Here is an 18,851-nt window from a genome sequence, read left to right as displayed (position 1 = left end):
TGTTTAAAAAAAACAAACAAACCTACCTCAAACTGTCAACCTTGTAAAAACAAACCTCAAACTATCAACCTTGTTAAAATCCAAAAACTCCATTAGCCTTGGGTAGACGCTGCTCCTGAAACTGAAATAACATCCACTTATTAGAAACCATAGGCCCACAGGGTCTTGATGCTGGACCACTGCTAGGAGGCAGGCAAATTTATAGCGGGATCATCGGTAGTAACTAATCTTCATTCTCTAAAACAAACTTAGTTCAACACGATGCTCAGCTATTATTCTCGCCTCTCTGGTAACCTTTTACTAGGAGGTGTCAGCACAGTTTATGCCTAAAATTCCAAAAGCCTCTGAAGTTTTCAATATAACCACATATTAATGTAGCATGGGTTTAACATTAGTTAATCACCATTAAGTAGACTTAGACCTATTGGGGTATAATCTATTTTTCAAGAAACTAACATTTTGGAATTGCTACATCTATGTATTTATCATCTATGTATCTATGTACGTACTATTTACTTACCTACCTACCTAATCTTCAAAATGAACACTGAGACCAGCACAGTGTGTTTTGGAATTAGAATACTCTCCTTTAGTTATTCATGTACTGAATATGTTGGCTTTAGTCAAAATGATGTTTGGATGTATGCATTAGGAAAGCCCCTATTAATCATTGTTTCCACAAAACTGCATTATTTTTCTCTCACCTGTCAACAATGCTGGGAGAGTAGCTCCTTGGTACCCACTGGACCCTGTGCTTCATGTCCTCTCCGAGGAGCACCCCAGAGCATCTCCTGGCCTGACTTGGAGCTAGAAATGCAGCCACGGAGGCCATCGCATTCACTAGAACAACAGGGGAAAGCAGAGGGGCAGGAGGGTGGCATCTTCTGATTCAGGCAGTCCCTCGAAACAGCTCTCAGAATTTCTACACACCTATTCCACTTGCTGCTCATTGGCCAGAACTTGGCTACAGGGAGAGCCATAGTTAGCTACAAAGGAAATGGGGGCTGTAATTCTTAAATTCTGGGCAGCAATATTCACAGCTGAACCTCAGCATTTTGTTACTAAGGAATGAGGGAAATGGGTATTTGGGGAGATGCTACCACTGTGGTTTTGTGTTACATGCTGGGTCTTGGGGCTATAATGTAGAAAATCAAACATCTCTTTCTGTTTTTGTTATGAGCAATGGTTTCTTAATTTAGCAATCTAGCTTTATTTAGAAACCCCGTTTCTTCTGTGAAGTATCGTTGCTTTATTTGGCAATCTAGTCTGACTTTGCTTTCTTATTTCCTTCTGCCTTTCAGCTGTTTTGGAAAGAAGTAAGGCTTAGATTTCTCCATGTTAACCATGAGCGTGACGCTTTCCCCACTGAGGTCACAGGACCCGGATCCCATGGCTACTGATGCCTCGCCCATGGCCATCAACATGACCCCTACTGTGGAGCAGGGAGAAGGAGAGGGAGAAGAGGCCATGAAGGACATAGATGCTGAGCCACAGTACGGAAAGCCACCCCCGCTGCACACAGCAGCTGACTGGAAGATCGTCCTACACTTGCCTGAGATTGAGACCTGGCTCCGGATGACCTCAGAGAGGGTCCGTGACCTCACCTACTCAGTCCAGCAGGATGCAGACAGCAAGCACGTGGACGTGCATCTAGTTCAGCTCAAGGTAAGGCAGGTTCTCTGGAAAGAGACTGAAAAAGGCCCCGGTTATTTTAAGTTTTAGTTCTGTGACTGCCAATGAGGAAGAGTCAACAGGGAAAATAGAGTAGCAGATTTGAAACCATCATTCTTGATGGTAAACTCAGATTATTTCTCTTCTAATTTTACTACATATGCCAGTTATCTAGAGCAAAACTGGCCTTCGAGGATAGAACAGAGATACAAGGGAAGGGATGGGGCGTTTTTGTTCAACTTCACAGAAATCAGTTGTGGGAAATGAAAGGATCATATAAAAGACGACGACAGGTGTCATGAAGGCTCTCGTGGTAGAGCATCAAGCTGGGATGGTGAGCAGGTCATGTGATTGGTACCTTTGTCTGAAGCCGATGCTGTCTTTGAAGCCAGCAGTGGTTCCTACCCCGGTGGGAAGAGCAATGTTCTCCTTGTTGAGTGATCTTCCATCCAAAGACACCGCATCACGTAGGAGAAAGGAGCTTTTTATAGCAACCCATCTAATGTCAGACATTTGGGAAATGTCTGTGGCTTCTGGAGACCTTGGGAAAGTGTCACAGCACAGAGGTGCTAGAGGTGCTAGAGAGAGTGCAATTAAACCAGGGCTCCAAAAATATAGTCTGTGACTTCTACCCTGCATATAGGCCTTATATAAACTTGGCATTAGACGGGGTTCTGAGGAAGATTCTTTTACCTAAGCTGGCTCATCTTACACGACATAAACACATTCTTCGCTTTGCACGCTGAAATGATTTAAAGATCTAAGCACCATAGACAAACGGTGTGCGGTTAAGAGAGAGCACATTTCTCAGTGTTTAGAGTGGATCTGGCTTAGCCTTTTCAGATTGGTGCCCCATATCCTGTGACAGAAGCCCCAGCTGGATTCCTGCTGTTGTGATAAAGCACTGGGACCAAGGGCATCAGGGGCAGGAAAGGGTCAGGTCACAGTCTGTCACTGAAGGAAGTCTGGACAAGAACTCAAGGCAAGAACCTGGAGGCAGGAGCTGAGCGAGATGCCCCAGAGGAATGCTGGCTTGCTCCTCATGACCTGTTCAGCCTGCTTTCTTATAGAACCCAGGACCACCAACCCAGAGACGGTACCACCCACAATAGGCTGGGTACTCACCAGTAATTAAGAAAATTCCCTGCAGGTTTGCCTATAGCCACATCTTATGGAGGCATTTTCTCAATTGTGATGCCTTCTTTATGTTGTGCCCAGTCTGAGCGGACCTCAAAAGACCACCAGAGAGACCGGCTCAGTGAAATACAGAAGCAAGGTTTATTGTGTGCACAATACAAGCCAGCCTCGCCCTTCTAGAGGGCAATATTTAAAGCAAAACCCAGAGAAGTTACTAGCAGGGTGTGGGGTGTTGATTGGCTGACATTCGTCTAGGGGTGTCCTGGTGTAAAGTGATGGGTGTGTGCTGGCAGGTGATCCTATCTTCAATGGCTGGAACATTAGGAATTTCCTTTGGTCTCTTTCTGGGTGGTGCCTGGGTAGTTTCAGTTTGTGGTCTTTATGGGAACCAGGTATTGCCTCGGGGTAAGCTACTGAGACTCAGGTCTCTATTGAGGTTGTCACGGCTGGATCCCACATTCATCCACTTAACTCTAGATTATGTCAAACTTACAAAACCTGACCAGACACCAGATTGCTTCATCAGTGTTAAGACAGGCCAGGGAGGAGAAAGACAGGCAAGAAGGCAGGAGGAAGGAAGGAGGGAAGACAGAGAGGGGACCATGTGAGAGAGTGAACAAGTTTAAGCAGGAGAACCATAATGGTGTTGGTAGCTGCTCCCTACTGGTGGCACAGGCCTGGGGTCTTTCTCCTGCTTTCCACAGTTTTGTGGGAAGAAGTCACCAAGATGGCAGGGGCATGACTGGAAGCTACCTCAGTGAGATGCTAGCCCCTGCTAGCATCCTCCTGTGGCAATAGGGAGTACTGTGACTGATCCCAGGTGTAGTTTATACAGAGGGATAGTCCCTGGCCATCTTGGGGTCAGAGTAAACTAGAAGTTGGGACACTCCTTTACCTTGCTCCCTCCAGTGCTGAGCCAGTGTGTGGCTTCTGCAAGTTAATGCAGGATTGAGTTTGTAAGGAAAGTCAGCTGTTACCTCTTAAATCCTTTGCATTTACACTGGAAGTTGGTAAATGCTAGCAGCGAATGGGAGGGGGTGGACATAACTTTAGAAGACAGTTAAAAGCACTATTAATATTTAAATGGTCTTAAAATGCTAATTTGTCATCAACTTCATTTAATTAGACCAATAATACACACATGGAAGCTCATATTTTAACTTAGGAATGTGTATTTTTGTGCCGTGAATGTATAGTTGTATATAGCGTTTGAAGAACCATCCCTAGGAACATCTGCTTTTCTCACTGTAGCTAACTATCATGACACTTTCATCAGAAGCCTTCTCTTTTCTGTCTCTGCTCTATCCCAGGGTGTGCTTTATTTTCTCTGCTGAGAAAAGAACTGCAGGAGATGTAAGGTGGGCATATGATACCAGCCAATGGCTGTTCAGTGATGAGCTGGAATTGTCTTATGATACCAGCCAATGGCTGTTCAGTGATGTCAACCTTCATTTTATTCTAGGAGTTTTGTTAGCATTTTTCTGGGTACTTGTTTCATGAAGCCACTTAACTAAATTCTCCATAGTGTTTTCAAGTTTGTGTGACAATGGAGCCCTTCCCCATTGAGCCCAATGTCAGCAAGCTCTAGTCAGTGTGTGTGGCCTCCACTGCCATCTGTACAAAGGACTTACTTTTAAATCTCAACATGCTTAGGCCATTTCCCCCTTGATTTATATAATGTTTCTTTTTCCAGTGAAATTTTGAGGCATTTAAATTTTAAAATATGTCATCTTTCTGCATTCTGCACTAATTCAAAATAACAAAGGCATCTTAGCACTGTGTCTTAGTAGAAATTGATGAGGACAACCTTGTAAAGCAGCTCCCAGATGAGCCTTGTGGCAAAGCAGAGGGACAGCTCCAACTTGGGTAAATTGTCCCAGCTCCTCATTCACCAAATCCCTCTCAAGTAGTGGTCATTTCCTATTGACCAAGCTTTCAAATCTATGTCCCTATGAGGGCCATTCTTATTCAAACCACCACTCCACTCTCACCTCCCTTATTTCCAAGTCCTTAGGGGACATTTGACTATAAGCTCCAGATTGAGCTAATCTTTATCACAAAGTTTCCACAGGGGTGTGACAGTTACTGCAAATGAAAAAAAAAATACCCCCCCCCCCAAATTAACCTTAAGGAAAACCAACTTATACTAAATCCTTTCTCCATTATTTTTAAAACTGAACACACAACTGGCATATTTCACTTTCTACTTTGCAGACTATCCCTAGGAAGAAGTATGAGAAGCAGCTGTACCAGCTTTAGAAACTTGCCCCACTCACCTCAGGTTTGGAAATTGTGGGACTCTAGAAAAGCAGACCAAATACCGTAAACCATGCCGAGCGACTGCACGCACACATCTAAGTACTAAACAGGCCACGTAGGCCCCTTCTCAGGGACGATGCTATTTATATTCCCAAAGACTCCGTAGCAGGGGCGAGGCAAGGCTTGGACTAGCTGGAATAAGCGATGTGTGTCTAAGTAAACAGAACTCTGGAAGCGACTTAACTGGAATCAATTCCTGACTTTAAATTCTCCTTTAAACCACCACCACTCATGATTTGTGTCTGTGTCTTTGGTTTTCAAAGTCAGAACCCTGGATACAATCTCTGTTTACAAGATGCTCTGACTGTCTGTGATGCCTGTGGCATCTGGGAGTTAATCCAGACACCCACTAGCTCACATGGGGTCTGGAGGTTGCTGGGAAAAGGCTTCTATATCTGCTGCACAGCTGGAGTTTGTACAGATGTGCCTGATCTGAAGGTGGTGGAAATCTAGGGGTGAGGGGCTCCTAGGAGAGGCTTCATGGCCATCATAGGGCCATGAGCTATTTCAGAATGACAGAGAGGAAGAGATGTGGTGGGTAATGGCTTGGAGGATTCCCAGCCCTGGGACAGAGCAGTGTGGGCAATAACCAGTGAGGGAAAGAGTGGATGGTTATAACCTCAACAGTGACATGTTTGTGTGTCAAATTGACAGGGGTCACTTGTGCTGGCTGGTTTTGTCAGTCAGTTTGACACAATCTAGAGTCATCTGAAAGGAAGGAACCTCACTTAAGAAAATGCCTCCATAAGATCTAGCTGTAAGGCATTTTCTTAATTAGTGATTGACGAGACCCTTCCTATAGTGGGTGGTGCCATCCCTGGGCTGGCGGTCCTGGGTTCTATGAGAAAGCAGGCTAAGCAAGCCATATAGAGCAAGCCAGTGAGCAGCACCCCTCCATGGCCTCTGCATCAGCTCCTGCCTCCAGTTTCCTGCCCTGTTTGGATTCCTGTCCTGACTTCCTTCAGTGATGAACTATAATGTGAAAACATAAGCCAAATAAACTCTTTCCTCCCCAACTTGCTTTTGGTCATAGTGTTTCATAGTGTAACCCTAACCAGGATACCTCACAAAGTCAGGAGAGACGAGAGTGGAGAAGGGCGTACACACACAGACATTAGCCATTTTGGTCAGAATATACAACTATATATTATTTTCTTAATTTCTTAAAGAGAAAAGAAGAAAGCTCGTTCTCTCTTGTTTATTGAAGTGGAAATCATCCATGGGACCAGACAGGAGGCGGCTCACCTGTGGCCATGCGGTTACACATGAATGGCTCCTTTTGAAGCTGTGAAGCTGTGTTGTCTGCCACCCACACAGCCTGCTGGAGCCACTTTGTTCCAGGGAAATGGTCCGAATGAAGAGCACTTTGCCCCCAAAGCACAGAGGGGCAGTTTCCTGCCCTCTAAAATGGATGACGTATCATGGAGCTTGAGCTCCATGGCATCGCCTTTGGAAGGCCATGGAGACTAAAGTGTCCCAGGGGATGGTGGGGCTTGATAGAGCAGTCATACAAATATCTATAAAGGTCAAATGTGGTGTAAAATTTTAAAAAAGCCCTCTGTCTTAGTGTGAGTGTACAGGTGCGTACAGGGTGACCAGGACAGGAGCGGGGTGTGAGCTGGTCACAAGGCTGCTGAAAGAGACAATGGCTGGACTTGGTGTTGAGAGGAGAAAAAAGAGCAAAAAGACCCCATCACACACAAAGCCCGTCACACCGTTGACAACCTGGGGTGAGCTGGGAATTGGAGGCAACTGGCTTTTGTCACCCTCATCTGTCTCTTCTTGATAGGGCTGAGTGATTTCTCTTTGTGTACATGTGGATGGGAGGAGGAGGAACAGATTTGAAAGCCTCCATCTGTTCATGGCTGTTATCAGCGAGCATTTTGGGGTAAGGCGCATCATTATTTGAATAAGTCATGTTTGTCAATGCATCATTTAGTGCAAAAGGAACGTGTAAACTACAACATGAAAAGTGGTGTGTTCTCTTTCTGAGGAAGAAGAAATGGGCCTGTGTCCACTGGAGTCTTAGTTCACAAGGAGAAAGCCGGTGCTTCTTACATTTCCCCTTTTGATTCAGAAACTGACTTTCTGTCAAAGCCCATGCAGCGACCATCAATAATAGTGTCAATGCACTCGGCACAAACCTTTTGAGTGCTGCACCTGCTGAAGGCCTCCGTCTCTGAGATGATGAGAGCCAGGCGTTAGTGACTGGATCAAAAGACAGCTTGCAACTGTGCCCAGTTCTTCAAACAACAATAGCAAACACAGTTTTCTTTCTGTATGTGTCTCCTCTTCCTCCTCCCCAAACACCCAAGAGTACAGTGTCATTTTAAAAAACATTTTAACGACAGACCTACCTTCCTCACCTTCCAACTTCCTTCCCACATAAAGTAGAGATGCACAGACATGGCCTCTGCAGTGTCTTCAGCATCTGGACCCCGCTGGCCTGGGGCTCCTTCCACTTCTCCCTTGCAGTAACCGCTGACAAGTCAGGCCCCATCAGAAATCCATGCCTTAGAGCATCCTCTCTCCCTGTGGAAGCATCAGGCTCCTCTTGCTATGCGGCCTCTAGATGGCAGCTTGAAGTGCCTACTTGCGACCCATCTTGCAGGCCCAGCTGGTGAGTCCTTCTGTGGGTTTTCCCCGTAATCTCTTGGGTTGTCTGCTGTAGCTCAGTCATGAACAGAGCGCTCCCTGCTCTCTCTGCAGGGAAGGACCTATTGTCTTCTTTGCCGCTGTCCCTTGATACAGGGCAGGGCTTTGAAACAGTGCTAACCAGTTTACTCTGGATATTTTCTCGACTGGAAACAAATCAATATGCTCGCACTTGTGATGGCTGAGAGACGTTCCTGAGCTGGAGTTAGTTCCCACTCCTGGAAATCCGAGTGTTGTTCTAGACAAAGCCTCCTGTGCACTCTGCACTTCAGGAGTGTGACTTGAGGAGAAGTCCTGGCCATCAAAGTTCTGTTTGCTGTTTTAGTTGTGACTATTTAGAGGTAAATTATTATTTTTTAATCATTAAAGAACAGCCTTCTTCAGAAGATAGGAAAATATGGCAGGACATTGAAGGTTTCCTTTGCCGTGTTTCCTGCAGACCACTGTAGGGTTTGTATCCACACATGCACAGCTTTTCCATTGTCATGGAAAGAACAGCTGGTTAAACATCCTTGTGGATTCCCAGATTTCCTGCATCCTCTACCCATATGTGAATTCTGATAGTTGATCCCTGGAGATGTAAATCCATTGCACTGTGGTCAAAGTACATTTACTCTCTGCTCAGATGAGTGCAGAAGACATTATTCTTTGTGTGCTATGTATGCATTTCCTTCTCTTTTTTCTCCTCTCTGCTTTCTGGTAATCTATGAGCATCTCTTCCCGTTAGGTATAAAAATATGAAGAGTCTAGAGCTTCACTAAATAGTCTTGATTATTCCATTTTCATAAAATTACATTGTAGATTTTTTAAATGTTTGGAAAAAAGTGGTTGATTTTCTTCTCAAAGCTGGTAGGCATCTGTTTTGTCTTGTTTTCTGAGGTTTTCAAAAGCCTTGGGCTTAGCTTCTCTTACTGTGCTAGGGCAGCTATATATTTTTGCCTTTCACAAGACCATAAATAAGAATAAATATTTTATAGCTTACTTAATGTGGTTTTTCTAAAATTCAATACATCTTTTAAAATGCAAGCCTGTGAATATGTTGCAGGATTGTAGGAGAAATTTATGAAAGCTTGGAGCACAAAAATGTATAAATTTGTGCACTTACTGTGTGTTTATATAATAGGGTTTTATGGTTTCTGCTTTAATGGCGGTATGTTTATCCTTCATCAGACCAAAATTCTTTTATTTGATGTGACATTTTATTAACATTTTTATAGAATAGTCAAAGATGGCCCAAAAGAATCCTATTTCAAACAGGCATTTTAAAGATGTTCATATTTTTTTCTTTATATGATGGCAGCAACTAGACATTACAGAATGGATTGTACTGTACCTGGGGGTTCCTTTCCCTCCCTCCAGTTCCCGAATAACCACTCTGAGGTTTAATATTAATTACAACCTCTTTGGCCGATGGCTCAAGCTTCTTACTGGCTAACTCTACATATAAAATTAACCCGTTTCTAATAATCTGTATATTGCCACGCGCCCTGCAGCTTCCCGGTAATGCTCTGGCATCTTACTCTTTTGCTGGCGTCTCCCAGATTCGGCCTTCTTTTTTCCCTTCGTCTTTGCTTGGATTTCCTGCCTGGCTCTATTCTGACTGGCTACTGGCCAAATCAGCTTCTTTATTAACCAGTACTAAAACATTCACAGCATACACAGAGAGATCACATCACTGTATGTTTAGAGAGACCTTCCTCACACCTCACCTCTGAGCCAGTAGTCACACCGCTGGGGCTGCAGCTCCATCAGAAGGCCTCCCTTGCCTCTGTCCTCTCTGCTCACAGTCCACCCCCACCTGTGACTTAGGACCAGTGTGATGGTCTTGATTGTGTGAATCTTCATTAGCTTTTTCCCACACCGTGTTCTAATCTTCCCACACCACTCTTGGAGCTCTTTAGAGTCATGTAAACACCGTTTTTTTTTTTTTTTTTTTTGGTATAAAACTGCAAATCCTCTTTTGTCCTTTGAATGAATGAGTTCTCCCATCCTCATCTTCTCATCGCCCTGTCTCCTCTTCCCACAGATGACATTGGCAGACCAGGGAAACCATGACTTCTAGGTCACACTTCAGAGAATAATCACATATATTCATAAGCAGTATTAAATTAGCATGATTATTCACAGAAATGTACGGGCTGGACGCTGGCCAGAGGAAAAGGAATCTTGGTGGTATGAACTCAGAGCAAAACTTGACATTTTTAAAATAATGTAGTATTGCTACTTTAATTCCATTTCGTCGTAGGCCAACAGCCTCGAGTTTCTTGTTGTTTGTGGTTTGGGTTTTTATAGCTTTTTCCGCAGTCCTGGGCTCCAGATCTGGGGCCTTATACGTGGCAGGTAAGTCTCTCCCACACGGGATGTACCCCGGTTACTGTAACTCAAAGTCTGTGCTGAGTTCAATCTTTTTGCAAGTCCTTAATCAGTGCATCTCAAGAGCTGAGACCCTGACATCGGAAAGGAAGAAGGTTTCAGACTTTCACACCGCCCTAAACCAGTCTGCCACCTTATTATTCACTTCTTCCCATTCTCTGTAGACCAGGGCACCGTGAGACGATGCTAACGCATGTGTTTTCCAGCTGCTGCCACTTCCTCTTAGGGCTCCTCAAGTTTTTGCCGTGCGAATAAGGACACTGATCAGCTATTGACCACATATGCTTCATTTGCCTCAAAGTGCTTTTCAATCAATTATTAGTTTTTAAACCTTTATAGTAATACCTCGCTCTCTGGAGAGAGACTTGAGGCACAGAGTGGCTTATTGACTTGCCTAAAGTAACACAGCAGGAAAGAGCTAGAACTATAAAAAACTATTTTGCAAACAATATTTTTATTAATCTTTTGAGCATTTCATAGGATGTATTTTGAGTAATTCATGCCCTTTTCACCTTCCCATCCCCTCTTCCCCAACTTTGACACTTCTTTTTCTTTCTCCATTGAGTCCTGTTAGTGTTGCCTAGCTAGCCTTGGGAGTGGCCCCTGATGTGGTGTGTGGTGGACTTACTAGGGGTCACAGTGTTAAAGACAATGGAGTCCCTCTCTCCAGCAGCCCTCAAGTGCCAATGACTCTCCAGTTCACGGTGGGATTTCATGTCCACGCTCCATGCTGGGACTTTGTGTGGCTGGAGCTTTGTCAGATGGCCATACCGGCTGTGAGTGCGTGTGTACAGTTGTTCTGCTGTACCTGGAAACATTGTCCTTCATCATCCACCACCATGGCTCTTGCAGCCTTCCTGCCTCCTCTTCTGCAGGATCCCGGAGCCTAGGCAGTGGGGTGGGGGAAATCTTCTAACTTTGTGTTCTGTTCCACAGAGGACTTAGGTGGACGCCAGCATGCCCCAATGGGAAGAGTAAGAGAGGTGGGAAGAAAACTCAGTTGCACTGTTTAGTAGAACATAGACACCGGGGGTCTTTGTGCTGTGTCTCTTATTCTGCTTGAGCCTCAGAGGCGATGAAAACCTCCATTCCTAGCTGTGGAGTGAGGCTACCAGTCAGAGCCTCACCTTGTAAGAACTCCATACCCTGGAGATTGGGGCAGGAGCACTCGGTCTGCGGCTAGCCCGCTGAAATGGAGAGATCCTCTCAAAACAAACAAAAAGCTTTCACTTTTTGTTCTGCTGTCTAGTGTCCGAATCTCCCTGGCCCTCGACAGAGACTCTCTATACTTAGAGATAAAGTCTTACGAGTAAACAAGGGTGGGCAAGAGCTAACAGCAGAGGCCATTGAAAAGGCTTCTGAAATTTTACTTGTTTATTTATTTTGTGTGCATGTGCGTGTGTGTGTGTGTGTGTGTGTGTGTGTGTGTGTGTGAATTGGAGGGCCGCTTGTGGGAATTGGTCCTCTCCTTCTAGCCTATGGACCACAGGGCTGGAACTCAGGCTGCCAACAGTAGGTGGCAAGTGCCTCTACCAGCTGAACATCTTACCGCCCACCCCTTTCAATGGAAGAGGCAGCTCTAGCCTAAAACAAATAAGTGAAAATGTGGGGAGGCAGACAGCAATGCACCTGTACAGCCTCCTCAGCATGGGGACTGCGAGCAAGTGCCACCAGCCCTGGCGTTTGTATGTAAGTGCTGGGGAATCGAACTCAGATCCTCGTGCTTGTAAGGCAGACATTCGACTGAGCCATTTCTCCAGCTTATTTTTCTCTTCCTTTCATCTTCTTTCTTTTCCTTCCTTTCCACCTCCCTTCTTGCTCCCCACACCACCCGATACTGGGGATTGAACTTGGAGCTTGTGTTTGCCAGGGAATGGCTATGTAACTGAGGTTTCCAGTCCAAAGCTGCTTTAATTTCTGGATCTTTAATAAAGTATTTTCTGTGCTTCATTACTAAGAACTCAGATTGGGGAAACCACAAATGAGGAAGGCGATAGTGTGACTTTTTTCTCACCTGGCTGATTATCTGGTGATGAAAACCTCTTTTGACCAGGGAAGGGCTTCGTATCTGCAAACAGAGCAGACTTGGGAAACGCTGTAACACACCAGCCCCTGACCTCTGCCCTGGCTTTGCGCAGGTCTGAACCACAGTAGCTGATAGTTGGCTTGCCTCAAGACTATTTGAGGCTGGCTGCTGTGTGAGAAAATGTGGTATTTTGTTGTTTCATCCATTTCGATAGAATCAAAGCCAGTAAGTAGAAAACACAAGCTTCCTAATTCCGAGGAATCCATCGCAGGAGTTGAATAATTTATTACCCTTCCAGGAAATGGGACCCTGCTTTCGGTGCTCCAGCTTCCACGTTCTGTTTCCTCCCTTTGTGCGCTTCTCTCTCGGGCCTGTTCCTGCAGAGCGAGCACAGACAAGGACGCTTTCTTGGCATGCACAGCTCTGTTTGTGGGCATGGGGACTGGCATCTAGGAAACTTTCCAAGGTGCACAGTCACACACAGTATTTAAACCACGAGCATAAGCCACGCCCTTGGTCCCTGCTCAGCAGCGTCTCTGCTAAAGCTGCTATGGATAAAATATCTTCTGGACGTCCTCAAGATGAAGGCCAATTATTTTCTGTTGTTCGCGATGTTCGTGTTGGTTTTTTACATATTTTTATGATTATAAAGTAACACATGAACCATCTTCGTCGACCTCACCATCCCATCCAGTAGGCAGCCTCTGGCCACACGTGGTTGTTTGAATTTAATTTAATTGAAGTGAACTCAAACTAACCACAAACTCAGTTTCTTAGTCATACTACTCACACTTAAGTGAGTGCGCGTGAGCCTGGACTGGAAGCACAGAGAACCATTTCTGTACACGCAGAGTCTCACTGTGTAGAACTGGCTAACATCTTAGCTCCTCTTGCTGTACCTTCGCTCATAGACAAGAATAAGTCACGGTCTAGTTCTATGCTATAATTTAGTTTAACTGTGTTCCACTGCTTGAATAATCCTTATTTTATTTTGCTAATCTACTGATGGTGATATATATATATATATATATGTGTGTGTATGTGTGTGTGTGTGTGTATTATGTGTGTGTATAACTTTCCCTGTTACACAACAAATTGTGATTATTTTGCATATTTGTCTTTGTATACTTCTCTAAATGTTTAAAATTGGAATTGGTATATATTGGCATATTCTGGCTCATATTACCAAGCCACTATATCAAATGACAGCACACTCCTTTGGCTTGCTGTAAGTCACGGGACTTTTCAATTTAAAATAGTAACCAGAGTGAGTACTTAACCATGTTCCTTACTAGGTTATGATGAGCTACAAGTAATATAAACGTATTCATATTTTAAAAATGAAAATCAAGGTCTGCTACCGTATATGGTATTTATATTAACTTGTCTGATAGCCATGAGGGTGGCAGTCGGAAACCATGACTATCCTGTTACCTGGTTTAACACAAAAGAATGACTGTGGGGATTGGGTAGAAACACGGCCTTTGAGGCTCCCTATGGAGACCATGGCTTCAGAGTCATCGTTGTGATTGGAGGCACAGGCATGCCACAACGAAGGGACACCAAGAGAAGGGGTGGCTTTTGTTTGGGCATTACAGTGAGAGAAAATGGGGTGGCAGATCATCTGACTATCCTGCTCTTTCTACAAACAAGGGGGGAGCCTAAAGAAGTGAGATGACTTACCAGGTAGGTCTCATGACCAGCGCATGGTGGAATCTAACGCCCTAGCCTGCTTACTCTCCACCTAGGGTCTCCCTTCCATCCACCCCACAGTTCTGAAGGACGCAGCCAGACGGTCTTGTCATCTTGAACATAGAAGTGAAGTCTGTGTTTGATAACTGACATTTATTTGGTTTATTTTTGGAATAAATACTTAGAAAGTCTCACCCAGCACTTGAAAGTCAGGCTACAAAATTCCTGCCGGTCACTTGAAATGGCTGCGGCAATCCTAGAATTTTTTTTTGGTACCAACTCTCTAGGCCAAAAAGCAAATCTAATCTCCTCCTTACAAATGGCGAGTCATGCACCACTCCTTGGGAGCAGATTATTTGGCGATGCCCTCGGATGTTCAGCTAGTCTCTGAATTTTAGTTTTTATTTTAAAAAATGGGAGCCCATGAGAACAGGCAGCCTCAAGTTATGCGGAAACCATGATGGTGGCCTGTCAGACCTGCCAGATGGCCAGGCCCTCCCAGCTCTGTCTGAATGTCCCTCTGAATCCTTTCCTGAGTGACTGTGGCTACCAGCCTTCTTCAGGATCTATTCTTTCACAGGAGATGTCTTGTTTTAATAACGTCTTCTGTTTGGTATTTGAGAATTGAATACACGGGCACATGTAGTTGCTCATATCTGTTCCCTGCTCCCCCTCTGTAATGCCAGCCATATCCATCCTGACTCCTCACCCCACCCCAAATTGTGTCCTCTTTTTAAAAAACCCATCTGGTCTAATTTGTGCTGCTCAGACACACACAGATGTGGGGCCTTCACTGACGTGTGACTTATCTACCAGGAGTCTCACCACTAAAGAAAACTGAGTGTCTTTCCCACAGAAGCCATCATCTGTCAGCAGTGCCTCAGCTAGTTGTAGGCACCCCTCCCTACACAGGTCCAGGGGTTGACCTAACTGGAGGGGTGAGGGGATGAAGAAATGACCAACACAGGAGGACACACGGACACAGAAAGGCTGGGATGGGGATGTTTGTGCTCTCTGATGGAGAAGCCGCAGCACCCAGAGGCTCAGTGTGCTGGTTCATATAAGGGAGGCAAGGGTTATTATGCATGGCTGAGCGGGGAGGTGGGGTCTGTGGTGTACGGATGAACAAGGAGACAGGTTTGGCTAATCGTGGAAGCAGCGGTCTCTGTAGCAGAGCAGCCTTCAGGCCATAAGCATGGGGGTGGGGGGAGCTTCAGGTGCCTTTTTCTGTATATATGATCGACGTCCACACTCAGACCAGAGGAAGGTTTTGCTATCCCTCTGAACCTTGCTCAGGGAAGGCTTTGCTGCTCACATACGTCCTTTGGGGTCCTTGCAGTGACTACGTCCTTGTGAACAATGCACATTCACTTCGGACTCCACTTGCTCCCTACAGATGGGAGATTATGAGCCCCTTCCCACTCTGCTGGAGTGTCGACTGGCTTGACCTTATATGGACCTTGTGTAGGCAGCCACAGCTACTGTGACTTCACAAGTGCAGTGGTCTTGTTATGTTCAGAAGACATGGTTTCCCTCCAGTCTTCCTCAGCCTCCATCTCTCACATTCTTCCCACTCTACTTCCCCGATGGTCCTTTAGCTTTGACGGAAGTTGGGGTGCAATCTAGATGTCCCAGATGGGACCAAGCCTGATGGAGACATTGGTTCTCTGCACTTTGACCAGTTGTGAACATTTCTTAAAGGTCCAGCAGCTACTAGAAACCGGTCTCTCCAATCTTAGACATCCATTTGTTTGGCAGCTGGGTCTCCGAAGAAGTAGCCGAGCTCTTAACTTTAGAATTGTCAGAACCCGTCCAGTGCATCATGTGCTGATAAGTGAAAGTGGGGGGGACCTGATTTTCTACAGAAAACCATGGGCTTGTGAGGTTTCTGGCTGGAGAACGACTTCTTTTATGGCAGCACGTGGCTCCTGAAGTGCAGGGCTTTATTTGCACGGCAGTACTTGGCCATGCCCTTGCTGATCTTTTAAACCATAAGCAATAGAAAATGAAGGAACAGACTAGTGGTCTGTTCCACTGGACCAAAGCGGAAATATGTCACAGCAGAAATTTGATTTTTATATGATGTGAAAGGATGGAAATAACGCGTTTTGGGGGCATTTAATTTTAACTTAGTTACTTGCTCTTTATTTCAGATTTATCTTTCTCTATACCATTTTAAAAACATAATTAGAGTTGGTGTGATGGTTCTGTGAGCAAAAGCAGTGACTGCCACGCCTGACTGTCTTTATTTTTGAGACCCACAGGGTTTCTTCTGCCTTTCACACAGAGGCTGTCACATGTGTGTGTTTGCACATACACATACAGTTTTAAAAGCTCACATAATTACAAAATTGGAATGGCAAGTTATTTTCCCAATATCAGTGCTTCTTTCCTATTAAATTGTTTTCTTCTACTTATTAAAAAACAGAGTGTTTCCTGGAACATCAGTCACTGGACAGTTTGAGGACAGGGTCCCCCGAAATACTACCCAAAAGCCATCAATCATGACTTGTTCCAAAACCCTAAATCACCCCCTTAAAAATTAATTTGAAAATTAGTTCACGTGCTCTCTCCATCATTTTTCTTGTCCTTGAGCAAAACTGGGTCACCTTGCAATTTGTTCTTCCTGCATGCTGTTGACGTGGGAGGGAGTACATTAAGACCTGGTCGTCTTTGCCCCTTTATCTTCCTTTGATCTGCTCTGGTTTATCACTCCTGCCAAATCTTCAAATTGCACAACACTTGCAACCTGTTAAGCAGTCACTTTTAAGTGAGTTGTTATTTGCGTTATTGTTTATTATCATACAATGTAAACCCTACACAAACGACTTTCCTGGCTGTCCGTCCTCTCAGAGGAAATGGGCTGGTGCAGAAGGCCACCAACTTAGAGCGCGGCGCCGTGGAGAGCGGCGGAAGAAGGGTTTCATTGCAGTTGTTGTTTTTACATTTACTTAGGGTTTTTTTTTTTCTCCTCCAGGGGCAAAGGTTCTTGTTTTGTTAGTTTCATTGCTCCTAGTTTTTGTTTTAAGTGATAGATACACGCCAAGACAGGCAAATCTATATGCATTTCAGAATGGTAAAGTCGGTTAAGATTTTGATAAGTGTTTAGTACGGGATGTTGGTATCAGTAGGACCCCGGCAATCTGTCTGAATAGGATTGTGGTTCCTTATATGAAAAGATCACATTTGGCACGGTTTAATTTTAATTCTGATTGGCCCTATGGTGCTTTTAATTTTGTTGGTGCTATCATATTTATATGGCCAATCTTTCAAAAGGCAGGAATAAGTAGAATCATTGTCTCTGTGCCACAGAGGGATGCAGTTCATAAACAAAATAGAATCAGACAGTAGAGAACCTTGGAATAAACACACGCCGCTATCATCATCTGGTCTCCAACGAAGGCGACACAAGCCTGTGCTGGCCAAGAGACAGTCTCCGTCGGAAGTGATGCTGAGGACCCTGGAAAACAAACTTGCTCCTCGCTTCACACTCTGGGAAAAATCAGCACCAAATGAGCAAAGTCCTTAGCAAGGACTTTGTAAAGTGTGAGACATTAGGAAACGCACTCTAGGCTACAGGTGTGAGCAAGATCTTTCGGATCGCTCAGAGATGACGACAAATGGACAAGCAGGACGGCAGCAAATCAGAAAGCTCCGGCCAGTGAAGGAACAGCGGAGGAAAGGGCCAGGCTCCCAAAAGACTATTCATTTGATGAGATCAGCAGAATGCCTCACTGGGTATGACATCGCGGGCTCTAACATCCTCGGGAACTGTGAACCCCAAATTAAATTCTCGCTTTTACAAGTTGCCTTGGACCTGGTGTCTTCTCATGGCAGAAAAGTAAGACACATTTGTGTGAAGGTGTCCAGTGAGACCCGTGTCAACTAAAATACTAATTAAAAGCATTTTGTTCAATGGCTAGAACAAAATACCTGTATCAAATTAGGTGCTTTGATTTTTCTGTGGGTGAAAAACAGGACTGGTCTTGACCAGAGCTGGAGAATTGGATCATGTCCATGGACTTCAAAAGTAACTCTTAATGGACTTGGGAATTCTTTAATGCTAATAATTATAAACATTTAAATCAAATAATTATCTTACTAACAGAGGGGAATAACATGCACTAATAATAATGAATATAAAAATAATGAATGATCTCCAATTTGAGAAACTCAAATAAATAATAGCTTTCAAACTGCTTTGAGAAGTTTCACATGCCTAATGGAAACTATCCTGGGTACAGCGTCACAGGTTGGCTTTCTCTCCCTGGTTTCTGGATCTATGTCCTCGCTGAAGTCATCGACACAGGGAACTCTGAGCAGCATTATAGTTTCGTGGCCTAAATGAAAAAGTAAAAGAGTTCTTGAATAAATTCAGTTTACCGCCCCCCCACTTCCCCTGAGGCACAGTCTTTTAAACCAAAAGGTTGACCATAGTGGGAAAGCTCACCAAGGAAGTTTCTCTGTGGATACCAGATAAGAGAACCCCTGAATTGGTGTATTTGTCTGTGGAGTGTGGTTTGGGAAAGGTTATCTCGAAGGGGGTGGGCTTCAGTATGGCTTGGGGACAGAAGGGCATGGAGCTCCTCCGGTAATGTCGTGTTTAGCAGCGTCTGGTTAGGCCATGGGGATTCTTGGCGAGCTCCGCTGTGGAGTAGGGGCAGCTCACATTGAACTTTCTTTGAGGGGTTGGAAGTTCTTCATCCAATAGATCTGATGGAAGCATTTCCTCCCAGCGCAGTCTGCAGTACCCCAGAATAGGTAGAGCTAAGAACACCTTCAGGCCTCTTATGAATGTGGGACCAGCTTCAGGCTTCCATACAGCGTGGGAGGGGGAGTAGAACCACACTGACGAATGTCTGTGTGGCCAACACCCTGGACCTGCTTCCTTTAGCCTTCGGGGCTTATGGACACCTGCTGAAGCTGCACAGACAGGGTCTGGTCTCTGGGTCGCTTGCCTTTTATGTGTGGTAAACAT

General features: G+C 44.8%; 1 protein-coding gene across 2 annotated transcripts in view; it reads left to right on the top strand.

The window, feature by feature from the left end:
• The window catches only part of Akap6 (A-kinase anchoring protein 6), a 454,178-nt gene that overhangs the window by 156,353 nt on the left and 278,974 nt on the right, over nucleotides 1-18,851 (top strand). For both annotated transcript variants that reach the window (XM_050138897.1, XM_050138896.1), the window contains one exon: nucleotides 1,302-1,665. In XM_050138897.1, coding sequence (XP_049994854.1) covers nucleotides 1,336-1,665 — 330 coding nt within the window. In that variant the 5' untranslated portion in view covers nucleotides 1,302-1,335. The remainder of the gene's footprint in view (nucleotides 1-1,301; nucleotides 1,666-18,851) is intronic.

This window comes from Alexandromys fortis, unplaced genomic scaffold, assembly GCF_014885135.2.
Source record: "Alexandromys fortis isolate MF-2015 unplaced genomic scaffold, M_Fortis_MF-2015_v1.1 scaffold_35, whole genome shotgun sequence".
NCBI classification, from domain to species: domain Eukaryota; kingdom Metazoa; phylum Chordata; class Mammalia; order Rodentia; family Cricetidae; genus Alexandromys; species Alexandromys fortis.
Note: the sequence above shows the minus strand (reverse complement) of the source record. Positions and strands in the feature narration are given on the sequence as shown.